The 24,643-nt window shown below is 55.1% G+C and overlaps 12 protein-coding genes across 12 annotated transcripts; 7 read left to right on the forward strand and 5 right to left on the reverse strand.

Annotated features, from left to right (window-relative positions):
* Window positions 1-340: 340 nt before the first annotated feature.
* On the reverse strand, window positions 341-2,394 carry CC84DRAFT_1194980 (Clavaminate synthase-like protein; the record flags this gene model as incomplete). Its single annotated transcript, XM_018181378.1, has 2 exons — window positions 1,902-2,394; window positions 341-1,514 (listed from the first exon to the last, which is right to left on the reverse strand). Exons 1-2 carry the CDS (start codon window positions 2,249-2,251, stop codon window positions 341-343), a joined length of 1,524 nt encoding a protein of 507 aa, XP_018039379.1. The 5' UTR covers window positions 2,252-2,394.
* Window positions 2,395-2,428: 34 nt separating this feature from the next.
* On the forward strand, window positions 2,429-4,497 carry CC84DRAFT_600100 (ATP-dependent RNA helicase eIF4A). The gene is made up of 3 exons (XM_018186838.1): window positions 2,429-2,770; window positions 2,884-3,027; window positions 3,085-4,497. Exons 1-3 carry the CDS (start codon window positions 2,737-2,739, stop codon window positions 4,095-4,097), a joined length of 1,191 nt encoding a protein of 396 aa, XP_018039380.1. The 5' UTR covers window positions 2,429-2,736; the 3' UTR covers window positions 4,098-4,497.
* A 129-nt stretch (window positions 4,498-4,626) lies between these two features.
* CC84DRAFT_1162810 (uncharacterized protein) lies at window positions 4,627-5,863 on the forward strand. Its single transcript, XM_018178104.1, has 3 exons — window positions 4,627-4,736; window positions 4,788-4,930; window positions 4,980-5,863. Exons 1-3 carry the CDS (start codon window positions 4,716-4,718, stop codon window positions 5,803-5,805), a joined length of 990 nt encoding a protein of 329 aa, XP_018039381.1. The 5' UTR covers window positions 4,627-4,715; the 3' UTR covers window positions 5,806-5,863.
* A 762-nt stretch (window positions 5,864-6,625) lies between these two features.
* On the reverse strand, window positions 6,626-8,346 carry CC84DRAFT_1115927 (Phox-like protein). The gene is made up of 2 exons (XM_018175442.1): window positions 8,050-8,346; window positions 6,626-7,988 (listed from the first exon to the last, which is right to left on the reverse strand). Exons 1-2 carry the CDS (start codon window positions 8,155-8,157, stop codon window positions 6,831-6,833), a joined length of 1,266 nt encoding a protein of 421 aa, XP_018039382.1. The 5' UTR covers window positions 8,158-8,346; the 3' UTR covers window positions 6,626-6,830.
* Window positions 8,347-8,497: 151 nt separating this feature from the next.
* Window positions 8,498-9,908, reverse strand: CC84DRAFT_1115932 (adenylate kinase-like protein). The gene is made up of 2 exons (XM_018175443.1): window positions 9,441-9,908; window positions 8,498-9,393 (listed from the first exon to the last, which is right to left on the reverse strand). The coding sequence occupies exons 1-2, from the start codon at window positions 9,595-9,597 to the stop codon at window positions 8,747-8,749; spliced, it is 804 nt and encodes a 267-aa protein (XP_018039383.1). The 5' UTR covers window positions 9,598-9,908; the 3' UTR covers window positions 8,498-8,746.
* An 87-nt stretch (window positions 9,909-9,995) lies between these two features.
* On the forward strand, window positions 9,996-12,229 carry CC84DRAFT_600042 (LETM1-domain-containing protein). Its single transcript, XM_018186837.1, has 3 exons — window positions 9,996-10,899; window positions 10,950-11,228; window positions 11,289-12,229. The coding sequence occupies exons 1-3, from the start codon at window positions 10,360-10,362 to the stop codon at window positions 12,084-12,086; spliced, it is 1,617 nt and encodes a 538-aa protein (XP_018039384.1). The 5' UTR covers window positions 9,996-10,359; the 3' UTR covers window positions 12,087-12,229.
* Window positions 12,230-12,383: 154 nt separating this feature from the next.
* Window positions 12,384-14,909, reverse strand: CC84DRAFT_1115938 (Nop14-like protein; the record flags this gene model as incomplete). Its single annotated transcript, XM_018175444.1, has 1 exon — window positions 12,384-14,909. A coding segment is annotated over one exon (2,526 nt), but the record flags the coding sequence as incomplete, so codon positions are not given.
* A 240-nt stretch (window positions 14,910-15,149) lies between these two features.
* CC84DRAFT_1174398 (uncharacterized protein) lies at window positions 15,150-15,910 on the forward strand (the record flags this gene model as incomplete). Its single annotated transcript, XM_018180093.1, has 2 exons — window positions 15,150-15,192; window positions 15,240-15,910. 2 exons carry the CDS (start codon window positions 15,150-15,152, stop codon window positions 15,908-15,910), a joined length of 714 nt encoding a protein of 237 aa, XP_018039386.1.
* Window positions 15,911-16,251: 341 nt separating this feature from the next.
* On the forward strand, window positions 16,252-17,559 carry CC84DRAFT_1194987 (H-hydrate dehydratase). Its single transcript, XM_018181379.1, has 3 exons — window positions 16,252-16,464; window positions 16,515-16,612; window positions 16,667-17,559. Exons 1-3 carry the CDS (start codon window positions 16,386-16,388, stop codon window positions 17,456-17,458), a joined length of 969 nt encoding a protein of 322 aa, XP_018039387.1. The 5' UTR covers window positions 16,252-16,385; the 3' UTR covers window positions 17,459-17,559.
* Window positions 17,560-17,588: 29 nt separating this feature from the next.
* On the reverse strand, window positions 17,589-18,904 carry CC84DRAFT_1115946 (Metallo-hydrolase/oxidoreductase). The gene is made up of 6 exons (XM_018175445.1): window positions 18,676-18,904; window positions 18,607-18,621; window positions 18,504-18,554; window positions 18,332-18,454; window positions 18,092-18,285; window positions 17,589-18,024 (listed from the first exon to the last, which is right to left on the reverse strand). The coding sequence occupies exons 1-6, from the start codon at window positions 18,709-18,711 to the stop codon at window positions 17,595-17,597; spliced, it is 849 nt and encodes a 282-aa protein (XP_018039388.1). The 5' UTR covers window positions 18,712-18,904; the 3' UTR covers window positions 17,589-17,594.
* Window positions 18,905-19,413: 509 nt separating this feature from the next.
* CC84DRAFT_600574 (uncharacterized protein) lies at window positions 19,414-21,431 on the forward strand. The gene has a single exon (XM_018186839.1). The coding sequence runs from the start codon at window positions 19,667-19,669 to the stop codon at window positions 21,221-21,223; it is 1,557 nt and encodes a 518-aa protein (XP_018039389.1). The 5' UTR covers window positions 19,414-19,666; the 3' UTR covers window positions 21,224-21,431.
* A 571-nt stretch (window positions 21,432-22,002) lies between these two features.
* CC84DRAFT_1257755 (uncharacterized protein) lies at window positions 22,003-24,525 on the forward strand. Its single transcript, XM_018184759.1, has 2 exons — window positions 22,003-22,445; window positions 22,495-24,525. Exons 1-2 carry the CDS (start codon window positions 22,242-22,244, stop codon window positions 24,139-24,141), a joined length of 1,851 nt encoding a protein of 616 aa, XP_018039390.1. The 5' UTR covers window positions 22,003-22,241; the 3' UTR covers window positions 24,142-24,525.
* Window positions 24,526-24,643: the final 118 nt, after the last annotated feature.

Consider the following 24,643-nt stretch of genomic DNA (forward strand, 5'->3'; position numbering starts at 1 on the left):
AAGTTGCATCCGACGTTTGTGAGCATGTTGAGGTCGGTGTTGGCAGAGTAGAACTCGACTTTGAGTATGGCGCCTACGGGTTCGCACTCAGCTGTCGATGTTGACGGCGCGTTGTTCTCTTCAGAAGAAGATGGTGACAATGGGCATGTTCCGATCCAAGGCGGCCTTTGCTCTTGCATCGGGTATCGGTGTGGTAAATGGGGGCTTTTCGTAATATCGATGGATCCCGCATTATCAAGATATCGCTGTTATGCTTATTTTCCCAATTTCGTCGTGTTAAACTAGTCCTTCCGTGGCTTACGAGGCCACTCGGGAACACATCAATCGGTGTGGTCTACATCTACGGGATCTCTGCATCGTCGTCATCACCCCCGCCAAAACCAAAGCTGAACCCGCCACTTTGTGCTTCGTCATCGCCCTTGGTCAACTCTTCCCACTTGCCCCTCCCTCCCTTGTTCTTTCTCTCCAGCTCCGCCATCCCTTGTTCGAGGATCTGGGGATGCTTCTCCCGCAGCCGCTCAACAAACAGTTCGTATGCGTGATCGCAGACATCGTCATTGAAACCGCTTACCTGGTCCCGCTGGTCTCGCAAGAAGCCCAGCACATCAGCCAACTTCTTCTTCGGTACGAAATTCTGCGTCAGCGCGAGGCCGTCTTCCAGATTGAGCACGAGGTGGAACCACCCAGACGGGACGTGCAGTATCTCGCCGGCGCGGCAAATGCCTTCTCTGCAGCCGGGTGTTTCGCGAGCGAGCGCGTGGAAGGTAAGAAGGTACTCTGCGATAGACAGCGGCGAGGTGATCTCGGAGTGGTCGTCCGAAAGTATAACACCTGGAGGCGGCGGGAGACTACTGCTCGAGGGGAACATGAGCCAGTACTTTGCGCCAGTCAATACTGCGTTCCACGCATTCGTCGCGTTGGGGTCCTTGTGGAAGGTACTCCCGCTGCGTTTCGGGCCCATGATCATCCAGCGGGAGTCTGGCCGCTGGTCGCCAAGCACCTCGAAGAGATCCTCGCCGAAGCAGTCGGGCGGCCAGTACGCTGCGTTGGCGGCATCGCGGCCTACGGCTATTCCCATCTTTTCGACGAAAGCGCGGTCGAAGAGGTACAGGGGGGATTCGTCCGCGTTGTGGGACATGTATGACATGTACTTTTCCATGGGCCAGTCAACGGCTTCAGCACGGAATTTCACATCCGGGTACTTGTGTAAGAGATACTCTGGGGTCCATTTGCCATAGACGGGCCATTCTTTTACGGGCTCGGTGAGGATGAAGGGCTTGTTTGTCCATCTGTCGGCGTACTCCTCGTAGGTTAGATTGAGAAGTCGGTCGATCTCATTGTGCAGAGGAATGTTGGATGTAAATGGTGCCAAGGAGACGTGTGCGCATTGGAAAGGTCGATAGAGCACGTCTGAGAAGAGGTTCCGGCAGGGGATAGAGGCTACGTGCTCTAGGGGTATGCCTAGGTAGGTTGCGCGCCAGGTCCCGCGCCACACAAAGTCCTTGGGCGGTGCACTGTGGGTTTCGTTAGTTGGAGGATTCAGGTGGATTGCATGTCTGGTGATGCCTCTGGGCTGAGTTGTGAGTCACAACCGAAGGCACGGCCAGAGCAAATGGTAAGCATGACCTGACACCTATCGTCTGCACCAGTGTGATAACAGCTTGTGGCCCGCGCCATCCCAAATTGCACCGTACAAACATACGTGCAATTCAAGGCATCTCCTGTTTGACGGTCGTGCAGTCAAGAGTCACAGACGATACCGACTCGACTTGGCTTGACATTAGTTGACCGTGTGGTCATGCGAGATGTAAAGGTGCTCGCCCGCATGTGGAATTGCAGGAACCTAGAGCTTAGTGTTGTGGGCGTGTGAGTGGCCTGAGAAATCGAGAACAGTCACCTACCTAACAAACAAGGCTCTCCACAGCTCGTCGAGCCGGGTGAAGGCGTATAATGCTCGACAGGTGCCTCCCAGGCGCCTCAACGTTTCGGCATCGAATGACTCAAAAATGTGGTTCAAAAGCTCGTCTGGGAGCCGTGCGAATGAGCCGCAGTTGGCCTTGATGTTTTCGGTGGCTGTGTATGCGTTGCCCGCTGGTCTCACGCCCAGCGGATGAGGAGGGACAGCAGCGGCTGCAGTTTCTGCGTCCAAAATGTCGTCGGCCTGGACATCCGGCAGCGAGGAGGGCTTGAATTTCTTGCGTGGCGGCAAGTCGGTAGAAACGCGGCTTGCGTCTACAAGTCCGGGAGCCATGCTGAGGGATGGAAGGAACAATGCTTGCCAAACTCGCACGGCCGGGCACCCTCTGCAAGCACTTGCCACGGCGCAGACGCACGACCCTATGACAGCGCGGAGTCAGCGAGGGAGGCACGGGCGGCGCGTGAAGGCGAAACAGTGTGGAGAAGTTCTCGCAGTGAATCTCTCCAACCAGGGCTCGCTTGACACTTGCACTAGCGCGGCGCCCGCCGCCCAAAAATTCTCACAGTACTACATAAAACACGGCCGAGCCTCCCACTTATCGCTTCATTTTTCCACCAAACTTCACACACCAGAACACACACACTACCCTAGATACCCCTTCGATTCTCAGCGCGAGGATCTGGTATCTAGCTTTTCAGCAACTTACAGCACTCACACGCGGCGGTATCCCCAGGATCACCACCGTCCACAACCCCGCTACAAGCGACCCCTCGACTACAGCGCAGCGCCTGTAGTCCCGAGTCTCGACACTCACAATCATGGCTGACAAAGGTCTTGAGGATGTGCCCGAGGGTGAGTTTGAGTCCGCGCGCTGCGCAGCGTGTCTACCCCGCCATGCGGTGGTGGCCGCGCTCGCACGCGAAAATCTTCGTCGCCCGCCGCAGCACCACTAACGCCCCGCGCAGGCCAGATCGAGTCCAACTACGATGAGACGACCGACTCGTTCGATGCTATGAACCTGAAGGCCGAGCTCCTCCGCGGAGTGTACGCCTACGGTTTCGAGCGCCCCTCGGCCATCCAGCAGCGCGCTATCATGCCCGTCATCAAGGGTGAGTGCAAACCGCCGCGAGTGTAGCGTGGCGTGGCAGCGACTGACATGCATGCAGGCCACGATGTGATTGCGCAGGCCCAGTCTGGTACCGGTAAAACGGCTACCTTCTCCATCTCCGTCCTCCAGAAGCTGGATCCCAACATCAAGGCTTGCCAGGCCCTCATCCTCGCCCCCACCCGCGAGCTTGCTCAGCAGATCCAGAAGGTTGTTGTCGCCATCGGTGACTTCATGAACGTCGAGTGCCACGCCTGCATTGGCGGCACCAGCGTTCGTGATGACATGAAGGCTCTGCAGGACGGTCCCCAGGTCGTCGTTGGCACGCCTGGACGTGTCCAGGACATGATCACCCGCCGTGTCCTGAAGACCGACCACATGAAGATGTTCGTCCTCGACGAGGCCGACGAGATGTTGTCTCGCGGTTTCACCGAGCAGATCTACGACATCTTCCAGCTTCTGCCCCAGTCCACCCAGGTCGTCCTCCTTTCCGCCACCATGCCCCAGGATGTCCTCGAGGTCACCACCAAGTTCATGCGCGACCCCGTCCGCATTCTCGTCAAGAAGGACGAGCTTACCCTCGAAGGTATCAAGCAGTTCTACATTGCCGTCGAGAAGGAGGACTGGAAGCTCGACACCCTCTCCGACTTGTACGAGACCGTCACCATCACCCAGGCTGTCATCTTCTGCAACACCCGCAGGAAGGTCGACTGGCTCACCGACAAGCTCACTGCCCGTGACTTCACCGTCTCCGCCATGCACGGTGACATGGACCAGGGCCAGCGTGACGTCATCATGAAGGAGTTCCGCTCTGGCTCGTCTCGTGTCCTCATCGCCACCGATCTTCTTGCTCGTGGTATCGACGTCCAGCAGGTCTCTTTGGTCATCAACTACGACCTTCCCGCTAACCGCGAGAACTACATCCACCGCATCGGTCGTGGTGGACGTTTCGGACGTAAGGGTGTGGCCATCAACTTCGTCACCGCTGACGATGTCCGCATGATGCGCGAGATTGAGCAGTTCTACAGCACTCAGATCGAGGAGATGCCCATGAACGTTGCCGACCTCATCTAGACGATTCTCCATTTCGCCTGCATCACTGAGCCATGTCCTGTTCACTCCGGACATTCGGGTTCAATCGGTGCTACACTAATTCGGATTCGGCCTGCTCGGACAGGCTCGAGTCCGGCTTCATGTTTCTTCAAAAGCACTTGGGGATGAGGGGTGATGTCTTCCTTTCTACATTCGAGGCATATCGGCGTTTGTCCATTCATGTCCAAAGACGTACTTGGAAGTTTTGCGGGTATAGAAAAGTGCGGCGGAAGTTCAGTGTCTGGATTTCCCAAAATGTTTGTTCCTTCGGCTCTTCCGCCATCTGTATCTGCTGCGAGTTTGTTGGCCATCATGGCTTGCGGGTGCGATGGGATACCCTTTCCATGGCTGCGCGAGCCATTGATGACAGTAATGAATGGTCTCCTATGATAGATGCAGTTGCAAATGAAATACTTCACAAAAGAAACCGACTGAATCTTGTTTCGTGACGGTAATCAGCTCTTGACTTGGTCAGTGAGGTTCGCATTGGAAGGACCTCGGCCATGACACAGCCCCTCCCTCCATAGTTCGGCTTTCGCAAACAACATGCTCTACAGCTCCCCAGGATGGCGCGCGTAACGTCTGTCTTAGATTCCAAGTATGCTTTCGCAAGCTTCAGCTGTAATATATAACCTAGAACTCTTATCTCGCCAATGATTGACTATTCAATAGCAAGCGCTCACGCGGCTCCGTGCATATGCACCACCGCCGACGACCTACAATAAGCTCCCACTCACGCGCCGTGCCGCTGTCTTGATCCTCCTCTTCCCAGATCGTCATGGCGAACTCAAAGTCGTACTCACGATGCGCGCCGCGTGAGTGTTGCGCCCGAAGTGTTCGCAACAACAAGCTAACAGCGAGCAGTACCCTCCGCAACTATGCGGGACAGGCGGCGCTCCCCGGCGGCAAAGCCGACACGCTCGACGAGAAACCATTCGAGACGGCGCGCAGAGAAGCCTACGAAGAAATCGGCCTCCCCACAACCGACACCAAGCTCCCGCCCGGCTTCCGCGTCGAACACCTCTGCGAGCTCCCCGCCAACCTCGCAAAGACCGAGTTGGGCGTCCGGCCATGCGTCGCCTTCCTGTGCCCCTCGGCGACGCCCGCATCCACCGGGACCCAGAGCGCTGCCGACGTCGAAGAGAAGATGATCCCAAGGCTCGATCCCAAGGAAGTCGCCGCCGTCTTCACCGCGCCCTTTGCACAGTTCTTGCAGAAGGAGTGGACGAGGAATGAGCCCGGGCCGGTGAACGGCAAGGGCGGGAGGCACAGCTGGTACCGTGGGACGTGGACGGATTGGCACGAGTCGCGCTGGCGCATGCACAATTTCTACATCCCGAAGCCGCCGCCTTCGGCGTCCGCGTTGCGGCGCAACCCGTCGCATTCGCAGGCCTCACAGACACCTAGATCGCAGGACCAGCCTGAGGGCGACGATCCCCGCCCCGAGCCCACCGTCTTCGAAGACCTGCAGAATTTCAGGGTGTTTGGTATGACGGCGAGGATTTTGGTGGATGCAGCGAGGGTGGCGTACGGGGAGGAGCCGGAGTTCGAACACAACAGCCATTTTGGAGATGAGGAGATGCTGGAGCGGTTGTTGAAGGTGGGGCGGTTGAGTGAGGTTAGGAAGAAGGGAGAGGAGCTGAACAGAGAGGTGTTGGAGAAGGCGATGAAGGAGACAAGTAAAATATAGATGTATACTAGGTGGATACATGCCATCGTGGATAGACTTAGTACATGATGCATTTTCGATACTGCTCTTCTCATGCGGCCTTGTAGCTTCACACTTGCCTTTTCTCTGGGCAATTTCGCGTCGCGTTACCCTGAGTAGACAGAGTCAAAGCACAATACGTTCTATATGCCGCATTACTTCACCACTCATGCTCACTCAACCCCAAAAGATCTCGAGCCATCCCAAGCACACTTAGTCCCCTTTCCCTTGTACGGACCGCATGCCCACACATCCTCCTCAGTACCCATAATAAGTGGTTCTACCCTGTCTTTTAGAATCTTACGCCACCCCGAGTATACTCAATCCCCTACCTCGGACCCGCAATCCTCCTCGGCCCCCTCGACACACGCACACTTTGTCTCTTAGACACTCCTCTTCTCCCTCACCACGCACATGGAGCGTGTACGAAATGGACTTTAGTCCACCCTCCCTCCACCTATGGGAGCGATGGAATAGCTTTTAGACTCGTGGTGTTGAGTGTAAAGAAGAAGGCTGTATCATAGCGTACTCGCGTCTTAAATCGAGCCTCGGGAGTGAGAACGCGTTTGTGAGCGATTTCTGCGTGGAAGGATCAGATGGTCGCGTGGGGTGACTTGGAGTGGGTCGAGGATGGTGAGTGGAAGCGCTTAGCATTTGTGTGTGGGGTAATGGGAGGGAGTGGGAAGGAGTGAGTACCTTGGGTCGTTTGCGGGTTGGGGTTAGGATGGACTCCCGAGTGATAGACGAGTAGTGTGCAAACAGGGTACTTCACATGTTCAAAATGATCGATATCTCAGCCTCGCACGTGCAGGAGAAAACTTACGCGAACTCTATCTTCATGTCGCTATCAATAAGCAAACCATGTTATTACTGCTCGCTACGAGCCAAACACCATGCAAACGCTAGCGTTGCATGCTCTTCCCCTTCACAGCTTCAGGATATCGCTGCGCCAACGGCAAATCCCAGGAGTCCACGGATATGCTCCTTCCCCGGTCGGCTGCCTTATCCTATTGGGCCTCCCGCTCCAGCGCCTTCTTCCGCTCGTCCTCCTCCCTGCGCATCTGCGCCAGGAACGTCTCCCACGTGTCGATCGTCCCCTTGAAGAAGTCAATGTGTGCGTCGGCCAGGTCACCCATGGTGTCCTTAAACTCGAATGCCTTAATACGCTCGAAGTCGTCGACTTCTTTGACCGTGTGCTCGTCGAAGGCTTCGGTGGCTTTCTTCGCGTTCTCGACTTCGCCTGTCAAGCGTTCGATGTCGATCTCGAGTTTGCGCACGCGGTTGCGGCGCGCTTGCTCGTGGTCGATGCCCCGGAAGTCTTCAACTTTTTGGCGGAGGAAACCCGATGCGCCCATGCCGGCGCCGTGGGAGCTGGCGAGCGAGTCGCGGTCGGAGGCGTTCTTTGCGAGGAGGTCAGAGAGGGCTTCAAAGTCTAGCTGTTTGGCTTCTCGTGCGCGGAGGAGCTGCTTTAGCGCTACAACATAGGCGTCCATGTCGCGGAGCGAGGTAAGGTAGTTCTGGTCGGTCTTGTCTCGCAACTCTTTGAATCCTACAGAGGTCTCTTGTACGGAGGTCGCGAATGAAGTCAACGGGCCCTCGACACCGGGTTCCAGGGTCTGTAACTTCTGACATTGTGTTGCGAGCTCGTTGTAGTCTGAGTCGAGATCGCCTTGCCGCCTTGCGACGCGCACCACCACCTTCTCCACATTTGACAAGTCCTCGGTCAACTTTGTAGCTCGTTCGCTGACCTCTATGAAGCGCTTGTCTGGTTTGTGTACTTTGGTGAAGGTGTTCACGAAGCTCTCTGCAACAGCATCCATGAAGCCGCCTCCGCCCGCATCTGATCCACTTGCAGCCCGCGATGACCGGCCCTTCATATGCTGGTTCCAGTCTGGGCTCTCCACGAAGCTGATGAGCAGCATGGCGCGCCTCAGCACCGGGTGCAGTGTTATGCGCTTCAAGAATCGATGCAACGAATGAGCTCGACGTTGTGTAAAGTCCGTGCCGAACCGGTCACCGCGCACATACTCCATCTTGTGTTTATCAGGCAGCGGGGGGACGGCGCATTGCGGGTACTCTTTGGTGAGTTGTTTCCAGAGGAAGACAAAGTCTGTGAAGCGTCGGCGGACGCTGAATTCCGGGCGCTGGAACGATTGAAAGTCGGACTAGTATTGCGCGTGAGCTTATATACTGCAGACGTATCAGGCTGCAGTGTCAATTACTGACCTTGGTAGTGACGAGATAGGATACATATGCATCCTTAGTGCCGGGCAGCTCCTTCTGCGGCGTATTGACAAACGTCTCCAGACGTCCTTCGCTGAAGTCTTCAGCCATGGAGGGTGTTGGTTGTGGAGCCTTCGCGCGGGAACGAGGCTTGGGGACGGTTTCCTGGGTTGCGGTACGATTCTTGGGAGCCGGGCTATTCCAGAGCACGTGTGAACAGTCGTCGGGCAGAGATTTGGGCGTAGGCGCGTTAAGAAGGCAGTGGTGATGGAGAAGTTGGCGATGGCTGCCGAGTCGCTACGGCTACTGACTGACGTCGCATCGGAGCTGTGCTCCCACGCCAGCGTCTGGTGGCGGGGCGGCGCTTGGACGTTTTCGACCTTGATCGAATCGTACATCCTTGAAACTCGTCCACAACGACAGCCGTGTCAACAACGTACACAATAAATTGCTATCTAGTCGTCGTCGGATGGATGTGTGTGTCGGACTGATCGTTACGGGAAAGCGCTGAAGAAATTGCGCGGCTTGCTCAACGAATACTCGATCGAAAACTAGGTGCAACCACCAGCTACGTGCCAAAGATTGAACTACTGAGTAAACGGTGAAGAAGAATATTGGAAGCGGCACGAGCCGCAAGTCCAGCAAGTCCAGGCTCTCACTGTCCATAGTGTACACGTACAAAGGAAATATGGATATCGACCTAGTTACCCCCAGCGCCAAACCGTTTGCCAAACTCCTTGAACAGCTGCGGTGAAATCTCGTCGCTGCTGTTTCCATTTACAGTCCACAAGACGCCATGTTTGTCGTAGTGCTCCAACAGGTTCTCGTTCGTTTCTTTGAAGCGCTTCAACCGCGCCTTCCACACTTCCGGGTCGTCATCTGCGCGTCTTGTGAGAGCTTCGCCCGTCTCGTCATCTTTGCCTTCGACCTTGGGTGGGTTGAACGTCGTGTTATATACCCTCCCGGATGGCTCGTGCACCCAACGGTTGCAGATCCGCTCGATGATAACTTCGGGCGGAGTCTGGATATTGACCACAAGGTTGATGGGCACTATATCGTCAAGTTGCATGGCCTGGCTGGCAGTGCGCGGAAAGCCGTCCAAGATAAAGGAAGCCGACGGGTGATCAGTGTACTGGTATTTCGCAGCGCGGAACTGAGAGGGTATGAGGACGGAGTCGACGGTTCCGTCCGCGTCGTCCATACCCGTGGCGCTCGAATACACGGCGTACGGCCGCAGCGTGTTGTCTTGTATCCATCCGCGCGTAGTGAGCTCGTTGAGAATGAGTCGCAGAATCATGGTATCCGGCACCAGTTCGCCCGTCTTCATCTTAGCCTCGGCCTGGATACCTGCACATCGTTAGAAGCGCTCCAACGTGACGATGGGCGAAACCTACCAAGAGGGGTCCGTTCCCTCACGTTCTTCCTCAACAAATCACCAGAACTGATTGACGATAAATCCGGGAAGCGCTTCATCAGACGCTCGGTCTGCGTGCCCTTGCCCACGCCTGGTGCGCCGACCAGAATGATCCTGGCTGCTCTCGCGAGCGCCATTGCTTGTATCGTACAGCGGAAATTAGAAGGTTAAGAGTAGTAGCAAATATATACACAAGGTCGAAGCGGTGGAATGGAGGCCAACCGGCTCCGGTGAAGTGATTGGAATCCTAGAGGAAGGTCATACTGGCAGCGAAGTTGGTGGAATGGATGGTGGGCGTGGTACGGCAGAGGTGACAGGGCGGGGAGGAACCGGCAAGACGTAGGCCGAGGGGAACAGGCAGGGCAGGGTAGCTTTATTCCTGGGAGATGCGGAGGAGCCGCTAGAGCGGTGGAGTGGGATTCGGTTCACCACCAGAAACCCGCTATCGGCAAGCGCAGCTACCCGCGGGAAGCTCAACTGCCCGCGCCGAGTGAGGCCACGGCCGCCACGCCACCCGCAGCATGGCAGCCTGAATTCACGTGTCTGGCACTGGCAGCTGGGCTAGGCCGGCCACCCTTCGGCAGGCGGCCCTGCGCGTCTGGCCATGCGCTTCTGGCCGTGCGCGAACACGCGTTACGGCGTTATGCGGCGGGGATCGGAAGCAGAAGGCCAAGCTTTACTGACGCAGATCGGCGGCGGATGTTCCTGGCACAGCGGCAGGCCCTGGGCGACCATCTTTCCAAATTCTTGCATCACCGCACCGCTTTCTACAACCACATTGCAACCGTCCAGCCATCACTAATTGCGCCTTGGTGGTACTTGAATTCCTGCTCTCTATCCACAGTCCGGATTTTTCCACTCTCCGTCGCTCCTTACCATCCGCAACCGCACTCGGTGCAATGTACGTCAGTCGAGCTGCCACCCGGGCAGCTCCCGCAGTCTTTAGAGCGGGCGTCAGGACCGCTGCCCGACCGTCGCGACAGCTCCCAAAGAACTTCCCTGCCATCGCCATCTTGATCCCGCATCGCGCCGTATCCACCGAGACTTCATCAAACCAGAGCGGCAACTTCCCGCCCCCAGGGTTCAACGCCCAGCAAGCGAAGAAGCCGTTGCCCACAGACGAGCAGTCAAAGTCACAAGAGAAAACCAATGTATCAATACCAAAGAACGAAGCCACCGCGGTGCCGAAGCACGAAGCCCAAGACCTCCGGACGCTGTCGGAATTAGGCACGGAGAAGGCAGAGCAAGCGAAGCAGGACCTAATAGCAGCAAAGAAGGACGAAGACAAGAAAAAGCTCACACTCTGGGAGAAGGTTAAGAAGGAAGTGGCGCACTACCGAGACGGCACCAAGTTGCTGGTCACCGAGGTTAGGATCAGCTCAAAACTGGCGCTGAAAATGGCCGCCGGCTACGAGCTCACTCGCCGAGAGCACCGACAGGTAGTCGATTCGAAACCCGTGAACATGGGACTTGCGCTGACTTGAAACAGCTCCAAAGAACGGTGCAGGATCTCGGTCGCCTCGTACCCTTTTCCATGTTCGTCATCGTTCCGTTTGCAGAGCTTCTGCTTCCTGTAGCGTTGAAGCTCTTCCCCAACCTCCTTCCGAGCACATACGAAGGCCAGTCCTCCAAAGACGCAAAGGCTAAGACTCTTCGGTCCACTCGGAAAGAAGTCAGCTCTTTCCTCCGCCAGACACTACAAGAGACCGGCTTGCCGGTTTCTGCAGAGAATGCGCAGAGAGAGGAGTTCTCCGAGTTCTTCCGCAAGGTACGTTGTAGCAGATGCACCGAAGTCACAATGAGTGTTAAAAACTAACGCGTGTCGTAGGTCCGTACAACTGGTGAAGCGCCATCGACAGAAGAGATTGTCAAGGTCTGCAAGATCTTCAAGGACGATCTCACTCTTGACAATCTCTCGCGACCGCAGCTTGTGGCTATCTGCCGCTACCTGAACTTGACTTCGTTCGGCACCGACAACTTGCTCCGCTACCAGATCCGCGTTCGCATGCGCCAGATCAAGCGCGACGACCGCGCCATCTCCTTCGAGGGCGTAAACTCTCTCTCAGTCCCCGAACTCCAATCTGCCTGCGCAAGCCGCGGTCTCCGCACCTACGGCGTGTCGCCCGCCCGGCTACGCGAAGACCTTCAGACCTGGCTTAACCTCCGTCTCGACAGCGGCGTACCGTCTACGCTCCTTGTGCTCTCTAACGCGTTTGTCTACGCTTCGGGCAAGGAATCCGACGCCACATCTCAAATCGACGCCCTACAGGCCGTCCTCTCCAGTATCCCAGAGGAACTCTACCACGAGATCGAGCTTGAAGTACACACCGCCGAGGGTGCCGCAACCAACAAGCAGCGTCTTGAGGTGCTCAAGGAGCAGCAAGAGCTCATCGACGAGGAGAACGAGCAAAATCAGGGCAATGAGAAGCAGCTCCCCAAGGACCACGAGAACATTGACGAAGATGACAAGCCTAAGGAGACCGCCAAGGCGGAAGAGAGCAACGAGGCCGAAGCCAGCACCGGTGACTCCGCCACCAGCATGGGAAGCTCCGAGCGTGCGGAGCAGGATCAGCGTGCTACCGAGACGGCGGCTGCTGAGAAGAAGGAAAGCTCCAAGAAGGAGTGAGCGCGGAGGTCCCGACTTACACACACTTCTCTACTTTGTCTGAATAGCTAGGCTCGCATTGCATTTGCCCTGTGTCATATTGAACCTGAGAACCCAACGTAGGGTCGTACCATAGAAAATGTAAAATAGAACGTAATCGCCTGTGCACAGCAGTGTCTCGCAGCATGCTACCCCCTGAGTGAAAGGCTATGTGGCGCCGTGCGCGTAAACGTCACTTCCCAGTCTCCACAGCCCAGCAGTGCATTATACACGAACTCCGTTGATCATCGCCATCCACACCGGCGACTATCTGCCTCCCTTCCTCTTTCGCACCTCCCTCTCATACTCCTTCTTCTCCCTGCCCTCCTCACCCTGAATCTCCGCAATAAGCCTCCTCTCCCGATCTGCATGCGCCTTATCCTTCTCCTTCTTGTCCCTGAGCTTCTCCCGCGCGATAAAGCTCGCATCCTTGCGCAGCTCGCGCATCGCGCCCTTCCTCTCGCGCTTGTACTCCTTGCGCAGCTTCGCCTGCTCCGCGCGCTCCTTGTCCGGGTCGTAGTGCTTCGTGGGATCGAAGTCCTCCTCGAACTTGGGGATGGAGGACTTGATCGGCAGCGGCCGGTGGTGGTGCAGGAGCTGCGGGCGGCGGTGGACGCGCGCGTGCTGGAGCGCGATAGTGAGGCGGTGGATGGCGGTGGTTTGCGCGGGTTTGGCGGCTTTGAGGGGCGCGAGGAGGGGTGTGAAAATTTCCGTGAAGGCGGGCGTTTTGGACCAGATGTCGGAGGCGGTGAGGATATTTTGGGTATGCGCGGTGAGGAGAGCGGGGGTCGTGTGTGGGGATTTGAGACACAGCGTTGTGTAACGGACAAATTCGGGGATGTAGCGCTTGCTAAGCCGCTGGTAGTGGAGGCAGAGAGCGCCTAGGTAGGCGCCAGTCGCAACGTCTTTGGCGGAGTTCGGCGTCTGAAGACCGAGGAAGCGAGCGATCAGAGTGATGGCGGGAGTGACAACTTGGTGGAAGTGGTCTGAGGTGGGGTATATTGAGCTGATTGCCGTGAGGACAGTGAGATTACCCTGGTTAGGGTCGTTCGACGTGTGTAGTTGCTTGAGGTGTTCTCGGAAGCGGGTAGCAATGGCCACTGGGTATGAACGAGATAACGAGTGGATATGGCGAATCACTGCTTCGACGGCCTGTAGAGGAGCTGGCGGGCTCTGGTTGGAGAGATACGAGATATGGTCAACCAAGGCGCAGCCAAAATCGGCAAGCTTGTCCTTGTTATCAGCGTGGAGCCCAGCATGGTAGAGTGCACGAATTCGCTGGACAACCGTAGGCGTATCGTCTACACTGACGTTCTTGAAAACTTCGAGAAGCTCTTCGTGCGATCGGGGACATGCGTATGTATAAGCCAACTTGGGCGTTGACTCTAGGCCGAGCGAGAGCACGCCGTTCTTGGCCTTGGTGGGCTGCGTCTTCTCGGGCAAGACACTCTTAAGGAAGTCATCGTCCTCATCAACAGCCATGGTATCATCCGCGCCAAATTCGCCATCTGAGTCTTCATCCTCCGAAATCTCGGCTTCTGAATCACTAGCGATGAGGTCGTCTTCGAGCAAGAAATCGTCCTCGTCATCCACGCCATCAGGACGACTTTTCTGCTGTAGTGGTGCACCCAAGCCAAATTCTGCGGCATCATCGTTGATACTTTCAGCATCTTCGTCCATGTCTTCATCCCCTTTGCCATCATCCTGCGACTCCTCGTCATCGCTTGTAGGTTCACCACGCATCCTTCGCATGCGCTTGTTCTCAAGCGCCTTAAGCTTCTCGGCTTCTTCTTTCGCCTTCTCTTCCTCAGTCTTGGTACGCTCGGTAGGCTTCGAGCGCTGGTCGTACATCATTTTTCGCACTCGCGCATCGTACTCCTTGTCTGCTTGATCGCGATCCATCCCAGCAAGGAGAGCGGCGCGATCAGGGTTGATGCCAAAGTCTGGCTTAACGTCTGTAGTGGTTGGCTCCTTTACAGGCGGTTTTCCACTCATATGCCCTCTGAGAGCGGCAAGCACGTCGTTTAGGTCATTGTCGAGCTCTTCCCGAAGCTCGTCATCGTCTTCCTTCAGCTGTTGTCGTTCGTACTTGTGCTGCTTCGATTTTGCAATGACTTCCTTCATCACTTCTGCTTTGGTCTTCTTCCTCTCTGGCTGATCTTCAGCTCCCTCGCCTTCTTCCTCCTCTTCACCTTCAGAGTCTCGCCGCCTCTTCCTCTTCAAGAAGCCATCCTCGTCACCATCGCTTGAACCGCCGCTCACACTCGCAGCATCGTAGTCTTCTTTCCCAAGGTCGCCCTCGTCGAATCGCAACGATTTGCCCGCGTGGGTGAGCTCAACATCGTCGCCATCGTCTTCCAAATCGAAATTATTTCCGCCTCGCGTCCTCTGTTGCTCTCTCTCGAATCTCGCCATCATCTTGTCTTCCAGACTCATGGTAAGATCGTCCTCACCAATTCTGCGATCCATAATGCCGCCCATCTTGTTTCTTTTACTCATCTCCGGCAACAGGGTCTTCCTACGTGTCTCTTCGCCCTGGCTCTTGGTAACACCCGGCCGACCCAGGACCTTGGTCTTTGCATCTTGTGGGTTGTTCGAGACGTATTCGTGCTTCTTCGGGCGTGAGAGATGTTTTACATCGAAGGGATTGAAAGACTCCCGAAGGGCTGCGAGCGCGGCGGCCTTTTTGGCTGCTTGGTCGGCGTTCTTGGGCTGTGCTTTTTTCTGCTTTTTGGACTTTTGCGGTCCAGTGAGACCTTGTTCGCGAAGTGAGGCCTTCAGCCGCTTGAGCTGCGAGGGCGGCATGGCGGAAGGGCTTGGGGTCCTTTGACGGCTTCGTCACGACGAGCAGGTGCGATTCTTCGTGTCTTGTGAACTTTGCGATATGCTCCGCGTAAATTTCATGGGCGAAATCTTGGCGTGCATACACCGCCTTCCCTTTTTAGTTGCAAGCGGGTCCACCCGTCGCAACAGTCGACATCACCGCGTTGCGACGCGCTTGAATAAGTCAACTTATGCATCGCACACAATGAGCGCGTACACAATATGGCGCATCACATAGAGGATCGCTGGCTCTGGCTGGGGCTCGGTACTTTGCCCCCGCATCATCGCAGGGACCCATCTAATCACCACCAGGCATCTTCACCTTCTTCGCAGTCAAGGGCGTAGCCCACGGCCTCAGGCGCATTGTCACTCTGACCGAAGTCCACAAATCACTGCCTCCGATCCCTCCGCTCCGCACCGAGGATGCCATCAAGTCTTCTTCTCTCGCAACGCTCGCTACATGCGAAAACGTAGAGATACGCAAGGCAGCCACCAAGATACTGCTCGACCGCTTCATCGCGCATCCTTCCGCATACAAGCACCTAATTCGCGATGCGAACTCGCGGAACGAGGAGCGCAAACACGCGGCGTATCTAGCGTTCAGTCTGCTTGAGGATTACGGCTATGTGGGTCATCAGTATGGAGTGCCGCCGCCTATGCCTGCTACGCCGCAGGCGCACCGACTGGGCGCGAGAAGGGAATGGTTGAGGGGAGGGGAAGGTTCGACGAGGGCTGCCTTGAATGGTGACCTTGAAGAGAGAGATCTTAGGAGGCGGCGGAGGGAGGCTATGGTGATTCATGAGGGTGATAGACCATTCAGTGAAGAGGACGTGTGGATGAGGGACGGAGAGGGCCGCATAAGCACTGAAGAGCAGGCAGGTCCGCGAAACGCATTAGAGGTGTGGCAAGCGAGTGGGGACTGGCTCAATCCTGTCACAGGCGAGTTAGTCAGGGATGCACAGACAACTCGCGCAGAACGATAAGGGAATTGCTGTTCGGCACGGTCCTGGACATGTGCGTCGTTGGAGAGGTGGAGAGCTCGTGTGAGCAAACATATGATACCCTTGCAATATAGTTTGAATTCACGCAGCACAATCTTGCTACTTCGAGGCCCCACATTACGTGCTCCCAGCAGTAGACAAGCACGAGCGATTGAGCTATCCTTGAATATGCTACGGCACACAATTATGTTCATCGTTAAGATCGATAGAGTGGCATGCAGAGAAAACGTACAATCTAACAAATGTATGGTCTCCATGTCATCGCTATGTAAAGTCGTGGCGCTGTGGCTGGTCCCCGCAATTTCCATATGACCACGGTATGACCTCACCGAATCGGGAGCTTCAGAACAAAAAACACGACCATCAAAACCACAACCCTGCAAAACAATACATCTAAACTCTAGAAAATTCATTCGATACTTTAGCTCCGCATTCTAAAGCTCATACCACCTCCAACATGGCAGGCGCATCCAGAAAAGAGCTCTTGGGCAAGGTCTACAAGATGATTCCTCCCATGCTCGAGAGCTTCCACAAAGGTACGTTTCTCAGATATCTGCGTCTAGCCGCGATATTAACTATCCTCTAGGTCAATTAGGTCGCGTAGCAGTTATTGGCGGCAGTGAAGACTACACCGGGGCGCCCTACTTCTCCGCAATGGCATCTGCTAAGCTAGGTTGCGACATGGTACTTCTCCATGGTCTCACGAACTCACAACGACCCCTCTAACCACGTAACCAGTCCCACGTAATATGCGAGCCCGGCGCTGGCGCCGTCATCAAGACCTACTCCCCTAACCTTATGGTCCACCCCTACATGCGGCAGTCCAAGAACCTCGCCTCCTCTGAGTCCATCGACAGCGTCTCCTCCGAAGTCGTCGGCATGCTCTCACGGCTCCACGTCGTCGTCATCGGACCCGGTCTCGGCCGCGACAAGCTTATGCAGGATACATGCGCGAAGGTCATTCAAGAGGCACGGAAGCGGGGAATACCATTTGTGCTTGATGCGGACGGTTTGTATCTCGCACAGACACAGCCAGAGCTAGTGCAGGGCTACACAGAGTGTATACTCACGCCCAACGTTGTAGAGTTCGGTCGCCTGGCGAAGGCAAAAGGCTTGAAAGTTGATGAGCTGGACCCGACTGAGCAGTGCTCGAAATTAGCGAAGGCATTTGGCGGCGTTACGATCATCCAGAAGGGCGCGAAGGACTACATTTCGAACGGGACACAGACGCTGGTGTCTGAGGGTGAGGGTGGCCTGAAGCGCTCTGGTGGACAGGGTGACACGTTGACGGGCAGCTTGGCGACGCTGTTGGCGTACAGGAAGGCGTACCTCGACAAGATCTGGGAGCATGACGGCAGTCTGGATGCGGCTGAGACGCTCGCATTGGCGGCGTATGGAGGCTCAGCCATCACAAGGGAGTGCTCGAGATTGGCCTTCGCGGAGAAAGGCAGGAGTCTACAAGCTGGCGACTTGACCGAGCATGTACACCAGGCGTTCTTGAACACTGTGGGGGAGAAGGAGAGCAAGTAGGTGCTCTTGCATTTTCTCAGTGGGCTGGAAGGCCTAATACGTAATATAGCATGTACACATTAGAACACGACAGCATCACGAAATCCAGATTATGATTGACTCCAACGTCTTTAATCATCACATTTGTATTGCGTCCTCACTCGTAAGCATTCGGTGCAAACTCCAACCCCAGGTCCTTAATCGTATCCCAGCAATGACCTAACACCACCTTTCCTTTCGTCCTCTTCGCCAATCCCTTGATCATCTGATGACTCCTGCACCAACTCTCATGGTCCCTGGCCAGCCAGCCCTGCGGCACGTCGTCTTGATAATTCTCCTTCACATGATACTGGTCGCTGGTGAATATCCAGGTGCCGCTCTCTTTCAGGTTGACCTGCATGACGGACAATCCTGGCGTGTGGCCCGGCGAGTGGTGCAGGTTGATACCAGGTGCGATTTCGAGGAAGGAGCCGTGAAAGGGCACCCAATTAAGGTCGAAAGTGAGGTAGTGCGGGAGGTAGACGCCCAGGTCTGACTTTGTGGCTACAGCGTAAAAGGCGTACTTTAGTTCGAGTTCGTGGGCGTAGCTGGGTGTGGCTTAGCATCCAGACACATGCTAATTTGGTATCAGTGGAGTTCGTGGGCTCGTCTTACATGGGGATGCCAGTATTGCGGAAGGGCTCAAGACCGCCTGCGTGGTCGAGGTGGAGATGGCCGATGATTACAGCTTTGATGTCTTTTATATCGTGCCCGGTCTTTTTGATTTGCGCAGAGAGTTCCATGGATTTGTCGTGGTCCACGCGGGCAAAGATGTCATTGATGGGAGACCCTACCACTTCAGGGTAGTCCTACATATTCAGTACATGTTTTGGAGTACGGGATAGGGACTTTTACATCTCCAGCCCCTGTTTCATAGAGGATGAGGCCCTCGGTAGGATGCTCTATGAGGATTGACAGCATGATCAGCTTCCGGCGCTGGCTCTCTGGGTTTTTGCTTGAGAGGGTGGAAGTGTTGCCCTGACCAATTATTCAATAAAGCGCGCGCAGTAGGAGGGGGGGGATGTACGGCGCGCTTGAACCAACCCTCATCAGCCTCGAGGTTTCCTACGTGCAATATCTGGTGGCACCGTTAAATGATGGTCGTTGAGAATTTAGGAGACATGTCGAACCCATAGTTTAGTGCCCTATTCATGTAAGCATCACGTTGACCTAATTCAGGTATAATACATAAAACATACAGCCGGAGCCTGGTTTACTAGATCAACCGAAGCCATGCTGAATCTCAATTGTGGAAAATGCCAAAATATCGTACAGCATCGTGGCGTGGGGCTCAATATTTATCTAGCATGATGCGACTCCTCTCTACGTAATTCCAGGTGCGCTCCTGGGACATACCCCACCTAATATTAGTGGTACGTACCTCAACTTCATTGGAAGCGGAGGGCGGGCGCAACAATGCGATCGGATGACGTGCATTACGCGTTCAGTTGGTCAAGTACAGAGAGGGGTAGCCCGCGGGGCACAGGAATTGGCGCTTACCCGCCCAAGCTGTGGGGCCAGTGACTGTGGGAAACAGCCCGACGGCTCTACACCATCCAAAACGTACCAGAATGGTAGCAATCTTGGGAGCTGGAAAGGAAAGGCATGGCTATGGTGTTGCTGAAGGGGACCGGACCGGACCGGGTTTCGGATGCGGTTACTAGCTTTCGGTATACCGATGGCTTACTGTGTTGGAAGGTGTGTAGCACTTTTTAGAACGCTATACATATGACTGTGCTTATCTTTATGTCATGCTAGGACGTAGCCGTAGCTATGGCGTTGGAAGTGTTGCGTTGTATGCGGGCTTGCGTAGCCACAGTCAGCTCGAAGTCCGACGAATGATGAAGATTTATGAGAAACTGGGTGAAATTAGGACTGAGATATTAGGCAATTTTATCTCAAGGCTTTCGGTCATAGGACCGAGTACTTCTTCCCGAACCAGTCCTCTGACGGCGCAAACTTCGGTCACGTAGCAGACGTTTGACTGATCTGATTAGGGGATGACGGGAGGTTGCAAGAAGCACATGTGAGCGAAGAAGGCCATGCCCCCTTTGTTCCAGATGGCTGGAGTTGAGGACTTCTAGAGCCGCACCATGTGTGAGACAAAGGCATACGGAGATAAGAATACCCACGCGCATCTCATCTTCGAAGTGACACCGAGCTCAGTTCCGTAAAAGTAAATTGGTCAAGATGACTTTTCGATACGAGATCACAACCCCCAATGGTTCTGGAGTACCGCACACTTCTGTGGACGAGTATATGAACGACAAAATTTTTATGGAAGACATGCGATCACTCGTTATAGATACGATCAATGACAACGATGACACACCAACGTTAACACCACAATCGGGAAGTTCGGCGATGATGGTAACCCCTCCCGGGATGTCTACATTCACGATGTTCTCCAACCGCAACCGTCAAAGCAGCGAAATCACTATCACACCCGTGGTCGAGAGACCAAAACTGAGACGTTATGCGAACACGGCACCATCCGGAACATTGCAGATATTTCCCCCTTCTCAACCACAGTTCACGCCGCAGCCTCCTAGACGAGCCGTAAGTTCAACCACGGCACACGCATTCTCGAGGTCCGGCAGTAGGAATCGACGTAGACAATCGAACACGCTTCCTTTAACGACTATAAAGATGTCAAAACTTGGGAAACCAACAACGAGGTCGGTCATCAGTAAGCGAGAAAGTAAAAGAAATTCGGGGGGGACGATGGGACTGAAGACTAAGCCTCTCATCCAGAGGATGTCGTCGCCACCAAAGGCGTTTGAGCTCCCTCCAGACTTGAAGCCTTCCTTTTCGGGGAGAGATCGAGTAAAGGAGACTATGAGGATGAAAAACATCAAGAGGATAAAGATAAATTTCGACAACATTGAGCCAAGAGAACTGTTTTTGACATCAGCATCATCGATCGTGAATACGCCGAACGTATTCTATAGCGGGCCAGCGAGCGTGAGGACTAAGACTCCACCGAGTCCTGGGGGCAGCTCTACAATTCAAAGGTGTACGACTTCGAGTAGTGCCACTCCTTTGGAAATTGGTACACCCCCAAGATGTTCCTCACCCCAAAGGAAGGCGATATTTCCAACGAGAACTTCGCCATCCAGCTCACTGAGAAGTACTGCCTCGTCGAGAAGTGGCACTCTTTCTACGAGAACGAAGCACTTTTCGTTGCCACTAAGTCCAGTTGCGCAGTGTGTGCCATGGAGGAGGTCGATGGTGGTGGAAAACCCTCCGCGGAACAGGACCCCGGCACCACAAGAAAGAAAACCAGTGTACATCCCGGGACCGATTCAACTAGAAGAGAAAATCTCTGTAACACCCAGAAGGAACTCAGTGGCAAATTTGGAGCACTTTGACGATGGAACTGTCCCGCAAGCCAAACGATTCTCCGATTTGGTCGTGCTGGATAGCATTACGATGTACTTTGAGATATTCGGGGTTGCAACTGAGGCCTCAGATGCCTGCTTGGACAGGTATTGGTTGCGCAATACAACGCACAGTCATTGGGGCTCAGGTACAAGCGCGAAGAGCGCACGAAAGGGTACGCCTGCTGTGCTTCCGCCACCGATTCCTTTGCCGCGCTCGGGTGGCATTGCGACCACTTTTGAGGGGATATTTCGGTCTCAAAAGGTATTGCGAGACGACGAAGTACAAGCAACAGCTTCTGGAACAGCGGGCCGTCGCAAGCCTCTGCTGCGACAGCTGTTAAAACCTAGTAGAAAATCTGGTTGAGATGGTGAGAGCTGTCATTACCGGCAAGGACCTAGGTGACAGCATGACATCGTTGACAACACAGCACGACCGCGCGTTGCAAACGGCGGTTTTGAAATAGCTCGAGACAGGAAATTGAGACTTTTGAAATACGAAAAGAGCAAATTGCATGTTGCTTCGAGTAGTGACAAGCCAGTGCGTGACGATCATCGGAAGAGGCCTCGACACGACATCGGATGGCGAATGAGGAACGCCTGATGAAGAGGCCGGACCAGGGGGCACCCATCGTGGAAATCGCGGGACGTTCACTGACAGGTAGGCTGGTGGTGCTCGCATTCTCGTGTGGCCTACCGGTGACGAAGCCCCTTGCGAGAGGACGTCGTTGGTCAGTTGCGCCACAGGGCGTTGCAGGCGCATCGGCCGACGGGCATCCAACATGTTGCCCTTGTGGGCGCAGCTCTTTGTCTGCCCTGTCGTGGTGAGGTCGAAGGCTGGGCGAGACCGGCCGGATGCGTGTGGAGGATGGATGTGCTGCCGCGATGATGCCAGTAGCCTCTCAAATGGTCGGCCCGCAGGAAACGACGCCCTCCTGGAACGCAATAACGCCGATCCTTCCACGATACAATTCGGGGCGACGAATCTGCGCTGTGCTGGCGGTCTTGCGGCCAATGGCACCCCTGTCGCAGTACGAGTGATCACAGCTGGGTTGCCCTGTTCGGCCTGGTATTCCTTGGCCGTGCCCTCCTCGATAGACCCGCTTTCCGGGCGCTCGTCAGACGTCCTCTCCGACACGAGCCAGCGCATCGACTGCGGGTCGCGCTCGTCTGCCGTTCTAAAAGCCCCCATCTTCCCATCCTTCGCATTCCCTCACTTGCGATCGCCTTGCTATTTTGAAACCACCCATTCGCGTCCATCACTGCTCTCAACGCACATCACATTCTAAACATCTCTTGCATAGACAGTTCCGTGGCACTGATCATCGCCAACTGCAATTTGCTTCGACGCCTCGCATTCTCAACACCAACCCACACCACACACCATGGCTACGGCCTCTTTCTCGAGTAGTATCGACCAACTCAAACAAGCATTTTGCAATGAGTACTCTCATCTCTCAGAGCAGCACCGCCAGCAGCTGTGGCTGCAGCATGTCGCCACCCTGCCCAGCAGCCCTCAACAGCACTCTCAAGCACAACATGTCCCGCGCTCAATGTCAAGTTCAGCTGCCAACATGACGCAACTACTCGTATGAGTCTTATTCTTTGGTTTACGCTTCCCTGTTGACGAAAGCCTAGGTCAACAGCTACGGGCACGTGGGCCGCGTTCAGTCCCCATCTGCCCCAGCCATGGAACACTCCATGTCCCTCTCAGCCGACAACAGCCTCCAGCGATCCAGCTCAAACATGTCCAACTGGCAGTCATCATTTGACGACCATTCCAACGCATATGTGTTCTCTGATGCATCAATGTCAACACAACAAGCACTCGAGCCCATCAACGAGACGAATTTCACCAATGACAGCACGGTTGAGTACTCACCAGATGACTATGTCAACTTCATCGAGACCTCAGACAATGCCCACCTTCCCCTTTCCCAGCCCCAACACCAACCCCAGTTGCAACTAACACCCAACAACCAGTGGATGCCGGCATTAGACGTTTCCACATCACCTAGCACACCATCGACTGCTCTTATGACGCCGATTACTCTATCAAGTAATTCAATGAGCCGTCAGAGTAGCTTCAATCCTCAATTTGCTGATGACTTTTCAATGCTGCGTTCAGATTCTCAAATGTACCCCATCCTCCCTGAAGATGGGTCTATTTCTTTTCCATCAGATGTCAATCATGTACAGAAGGGTATCAGCGATCACGCTGATAACCTTCATTTCCTATCTTCTACCGGTTTCACTGGCATGCCCAGTGAAACCTCTTTCCTTTCTCCTGTCGCGCCTGTTTCTTCGGCAAGTTTTCACGCACTTGCCCAACATCAAGAGAATGAGCCGTGCCTGGTGGAGGATATGCGGAGGTCGGCTTCAGCGTCTTCAACGTCGGCAAGCGAGAGTGGTGCAAGCTACGGTTCTGCGTCGCCCAACCGCTTCCACACCCGCCACGTCCGTCGCGAACGCGAAATCATCGCGCAAGCTGGCAGCTGCAGGATCGCGCCCAAGACCGCTCCCAGCGCTCCCCAGACAAAGTCCGCATCACCCAATGTTCAGATGATGCGGATTCAGTCTGAAGACGGATCCTCGCGCCATGTCGGAGTCATCAGCAAAGCACCGTACGTCCGCCCGCAGCACCCTAAGATCTTGTGCCCGCACTGCAGCGAGCGGCCTGAGGGCTTCCGTGGCACGCACGAGCTCGACCGTCACGTTGCACGTGCTCACACGGCCGTCCGCAAGGGCTTCATCTGCGTCGCGCCCGCCTTCGACAAGAACTTTCTCAGCGGCTGCAAGCACTGCCGCAACGAGAAGGTCTACGGCGCGTACTACAACGCCGCCGCACACCTACGCCGCGCGCACTTCCACCCGCGCAAGCGCGGCCGAAAGGGCAAGAACGACGAGAAGCGCGGCGGCATCGGCGGCGGAGACCACCCGCCCATGGACTTCCTTAAGCAGCATTGGATCCGCGAGATCGAGGTCGCGAATAGCAACAAGGCAAAGAGTCCTAAGAGCAGCCACTCGTCGCCTGCGAGCGAGTCCGAGAGCACTACCGAACACGACGTTGACGCTCCTCCGTACGACACGGAGCTCACGTACACGACCGACGTATCAATGGCGTCGATAGAACCGCACGCGTATGTTGACTTTGCGGCATACAACACCGTGAACATGAACGAGCCAGATGCTGCTGCCTCGATGTACAATGCGTCGTTGATGTATGCGACGCAGGCACAGCAGCCGCCCAGTGACGACTTTGACTTCGATGCGTATAGAACCTAGTTGGGTTCTATGCTCTTTCTTTTCTCGTTTCTTTCTCTTTGCTTCAGCTTGTATATTTGCATGGCCTGGCGTTCAACGATGCTTCATACGATTGGGAGGAAACATGACTGGCTAGTCGGTAAGGCTGGGACCGCCCCAAGAGCTGGGGCAGGTCTTCACGGGATACACTTTGGGCCCTTGGTTTGGGTGGGGTTTTCTGAATAGTCTCTTTCTTGACGCTTGTCACGAGCTGTTGATATCCTTTTAGTAGTAGTACATGCTATTTGTCGGGAGATGTCGTTTCACTTGGTTGGATGAGTCCTGGATACGAGTACTGTTAGTGATTGTGTATTGTTATTACTTGCTCGTCGCAGTTCGGCCGCAGAGGCTCGGACAAGCGCAACCAAGGCATCATCTCAAGTTCCTTCAAACTCAATCGTGTTACGGATTATAAGCTTTCGTGATACACATAAGGATGCAAAAAGCCTCGGCATCTAGCTAGACTACACGCGCAATGATGGAT

This window comes from Paraphaeosphaeria sporulosa (genome assembly GCF_001642045.1).
Source record: "Paraphaeosphaeria sporulosa strain AP3s5-JAC2a unplaced genomic scaffold CC84scaffold_3, whole genome shotgun sequence".
Lineage (NCBI taxonomy): Eukaryota > Fungi > Ascomycota > Dothideomycetes > Pleosporales > Didymosphaeriaceae > Paraphaeosphaeria > Paraphaeosphaeria sporulosa.

What these genes read in the sequence shown, in the direction of transcription:
- CC84DRAFT_600100 (XM_018186838.1), top strand. Translation starts at nt 2,737, where the DNA reads ATGGCTGACAAAGGTCTTGAGGATGTGCCCGAGG. An exon ending in TCTTGAGGATGTGCCCGAGG is followed by an intron (nt 2,771 to 2,883) that starts GTGAGTTTGAGT and finishes CGCCCCGCGCAG; the next exon opens with GCCAGATCGAGTCCAACTAC. An exon ending in TATCATGCCCGTCATCAAGG is followed by an intron (nt 3,028 to 3,084) that starts GTGAGTGCAAAC and finishes ACATGCATGCAG; the next exon opens with GCCACGATGTGATTGCGCAG.
- CC84DRAFT_1162810 (XM_018178104.1), top strand. Translation starts at nt 4,716, where the DNA reads ATGCTTTCGCAAGCTTCAGCT. An exon ending in TGCTTTCGCAAGCTTCAGCT is followed by an intron (nt 4,737 to 4,787) that starts GTAATATATAAC and finishes ACTATTCAATAG; the next exon opens with CAAGCGCTCACGCGGCTCCG. An exon ending in GTACTCACGATGCGCGCCGC is followed by an intron (nt 4,931 to 4,979) that starts GTGAGTGTTGCG and finishes AACAGCGAGCAG; the next exon opens with TACCCTCCGCAACTATGCGG.
- CC84DRAFT_1115927 (XM_018175442.1), bottom strand. Translation starts at nt 8,157, where the DNA reads ATGGCTGAAGACTTCAGCGAAGGACGTCTGGAGACGTTTGTCAATACG. An exon ending in CCTATCTCGTCACTACCAAG is followed by an intron (nt 7,989 to 8,049) that starts GTCAGTAATTGA and finishes GCGCAATACTAG; the next exon opens with TCCGACTTTCAATCGTTCCA.
- CC84DRAFT_1115932 (XM_018175443.1), bottom strand. Translation starts at nt 9,597, where the DNA reads ATGGCGCTCGCGAGAGCAGCCAGGATCATTCTGGTCGGCGCACCAGGC. An exon ending in GAGGGAACGGACCCCTCTTG is followed by an intron (nt 9,394 to 9,440) that starts GTAGGTTTCGCC and finishes AACGATGTGCAG; the next exon opens with GTATCCAGGCCGAGGCTAAG.
- CC84DRAFT_600042 (XM_018186837.1), top strand. Translation starts at nt 10,360, where the DNA reads ATGTACGTCAGTCGAGCTGCCACCCGGGCAGCTCCCGCAGTCTTTAGA. An exon ending in CTCGCCGAGAGCACCGACAG is followed by an intron (nt 10,900 to 10,949) that starts GTAGTCGATTCG and finishes GACTTGAAACAG; the next exon opens with CTCCAAAGAACGGTGCAGGA. An exon ending in TCTCCGAGTTCTTCCGCAAG is followed by an intron (nt 11,229 to 11,288) that starts GTACGTTGTAGC and finishes CGCGTGTCGTAG; the next exon opens with GTCCGTACAACTGGTGAAGC.
- CC84DRAFT_1194987 (XM_018181379.1), top strand. Translation starts at nt 16,386, where the DNA reads ATGGCAGGCGCATCCAGAAAAGAGCTCTTGGGCAAGGTCTACAAGATG. An exon ending in GCTCGAGAGCTTCCACAAAG is followed by an intron (nt 16,465 to 16,514) that starts GTACGTTTCTCA and finishes ACTATCCTCTAG; the next exon opens with GTCAATTAGGTCGCGTAGCA. An exon ending in CTAAGCTAGGTTGCGACATG is followed by an intron (nt 16,613 to 16,666) that starts GTACTTCTCCAT and finishes CCACGTAACCAG; the next exon opens with TCCCACGTAATATGCGAGCC.
- CC84DRAFT_1115946 (XM_018175445.1), bottom strand. Translation starts at nt 18,711, where the DNA reads ATGGCTTCGGTTGATCTAGTAAACCAGGCTCCGGCT. An exon ending in ATGAAACAGGGGCTGGAGAT is followed by an intron (nt 18,286 to 18,331) that starts GTAAAAGTCCCT and finishes CTGAATATGTAG; the next exon opens with GACTACCCTGAAGTGGTAGG. An exon ending in CGCAATACTGGCATCCCCAT is followed by an intron (nt 18,025 to 18,091) that starts GTAAGACGAGCC and finishes AGCCACACCCAG; the next exon opens with CTACGCCCACGAACTCGAAC.
- CC84DRAFT_600574 (XM_018186839.1), top strand. Translation starts at nt 19,667, where the DNA reads ATGACTTTTCGATACGAGATCACAACCCCCAATGGTTCTGGAGTACCG.
- CC84DRAFT_1257755 (XM_018184759.1), top strand. Translation starts at nt 22,242, where the DNA reads ATGGCTACGGCCTCTTTCTCGAGTAGTATCGACCAACTCAAACAAGCA. An exon ending in CCAACATGACGCAACTACTC is followed by an intron (nt 22,446 to 22,494) that starts GTATGAGTCTTA and finishes ACGAAAGCCTAG; the next exon opens with GTCAACAGCTACGGGCACGT.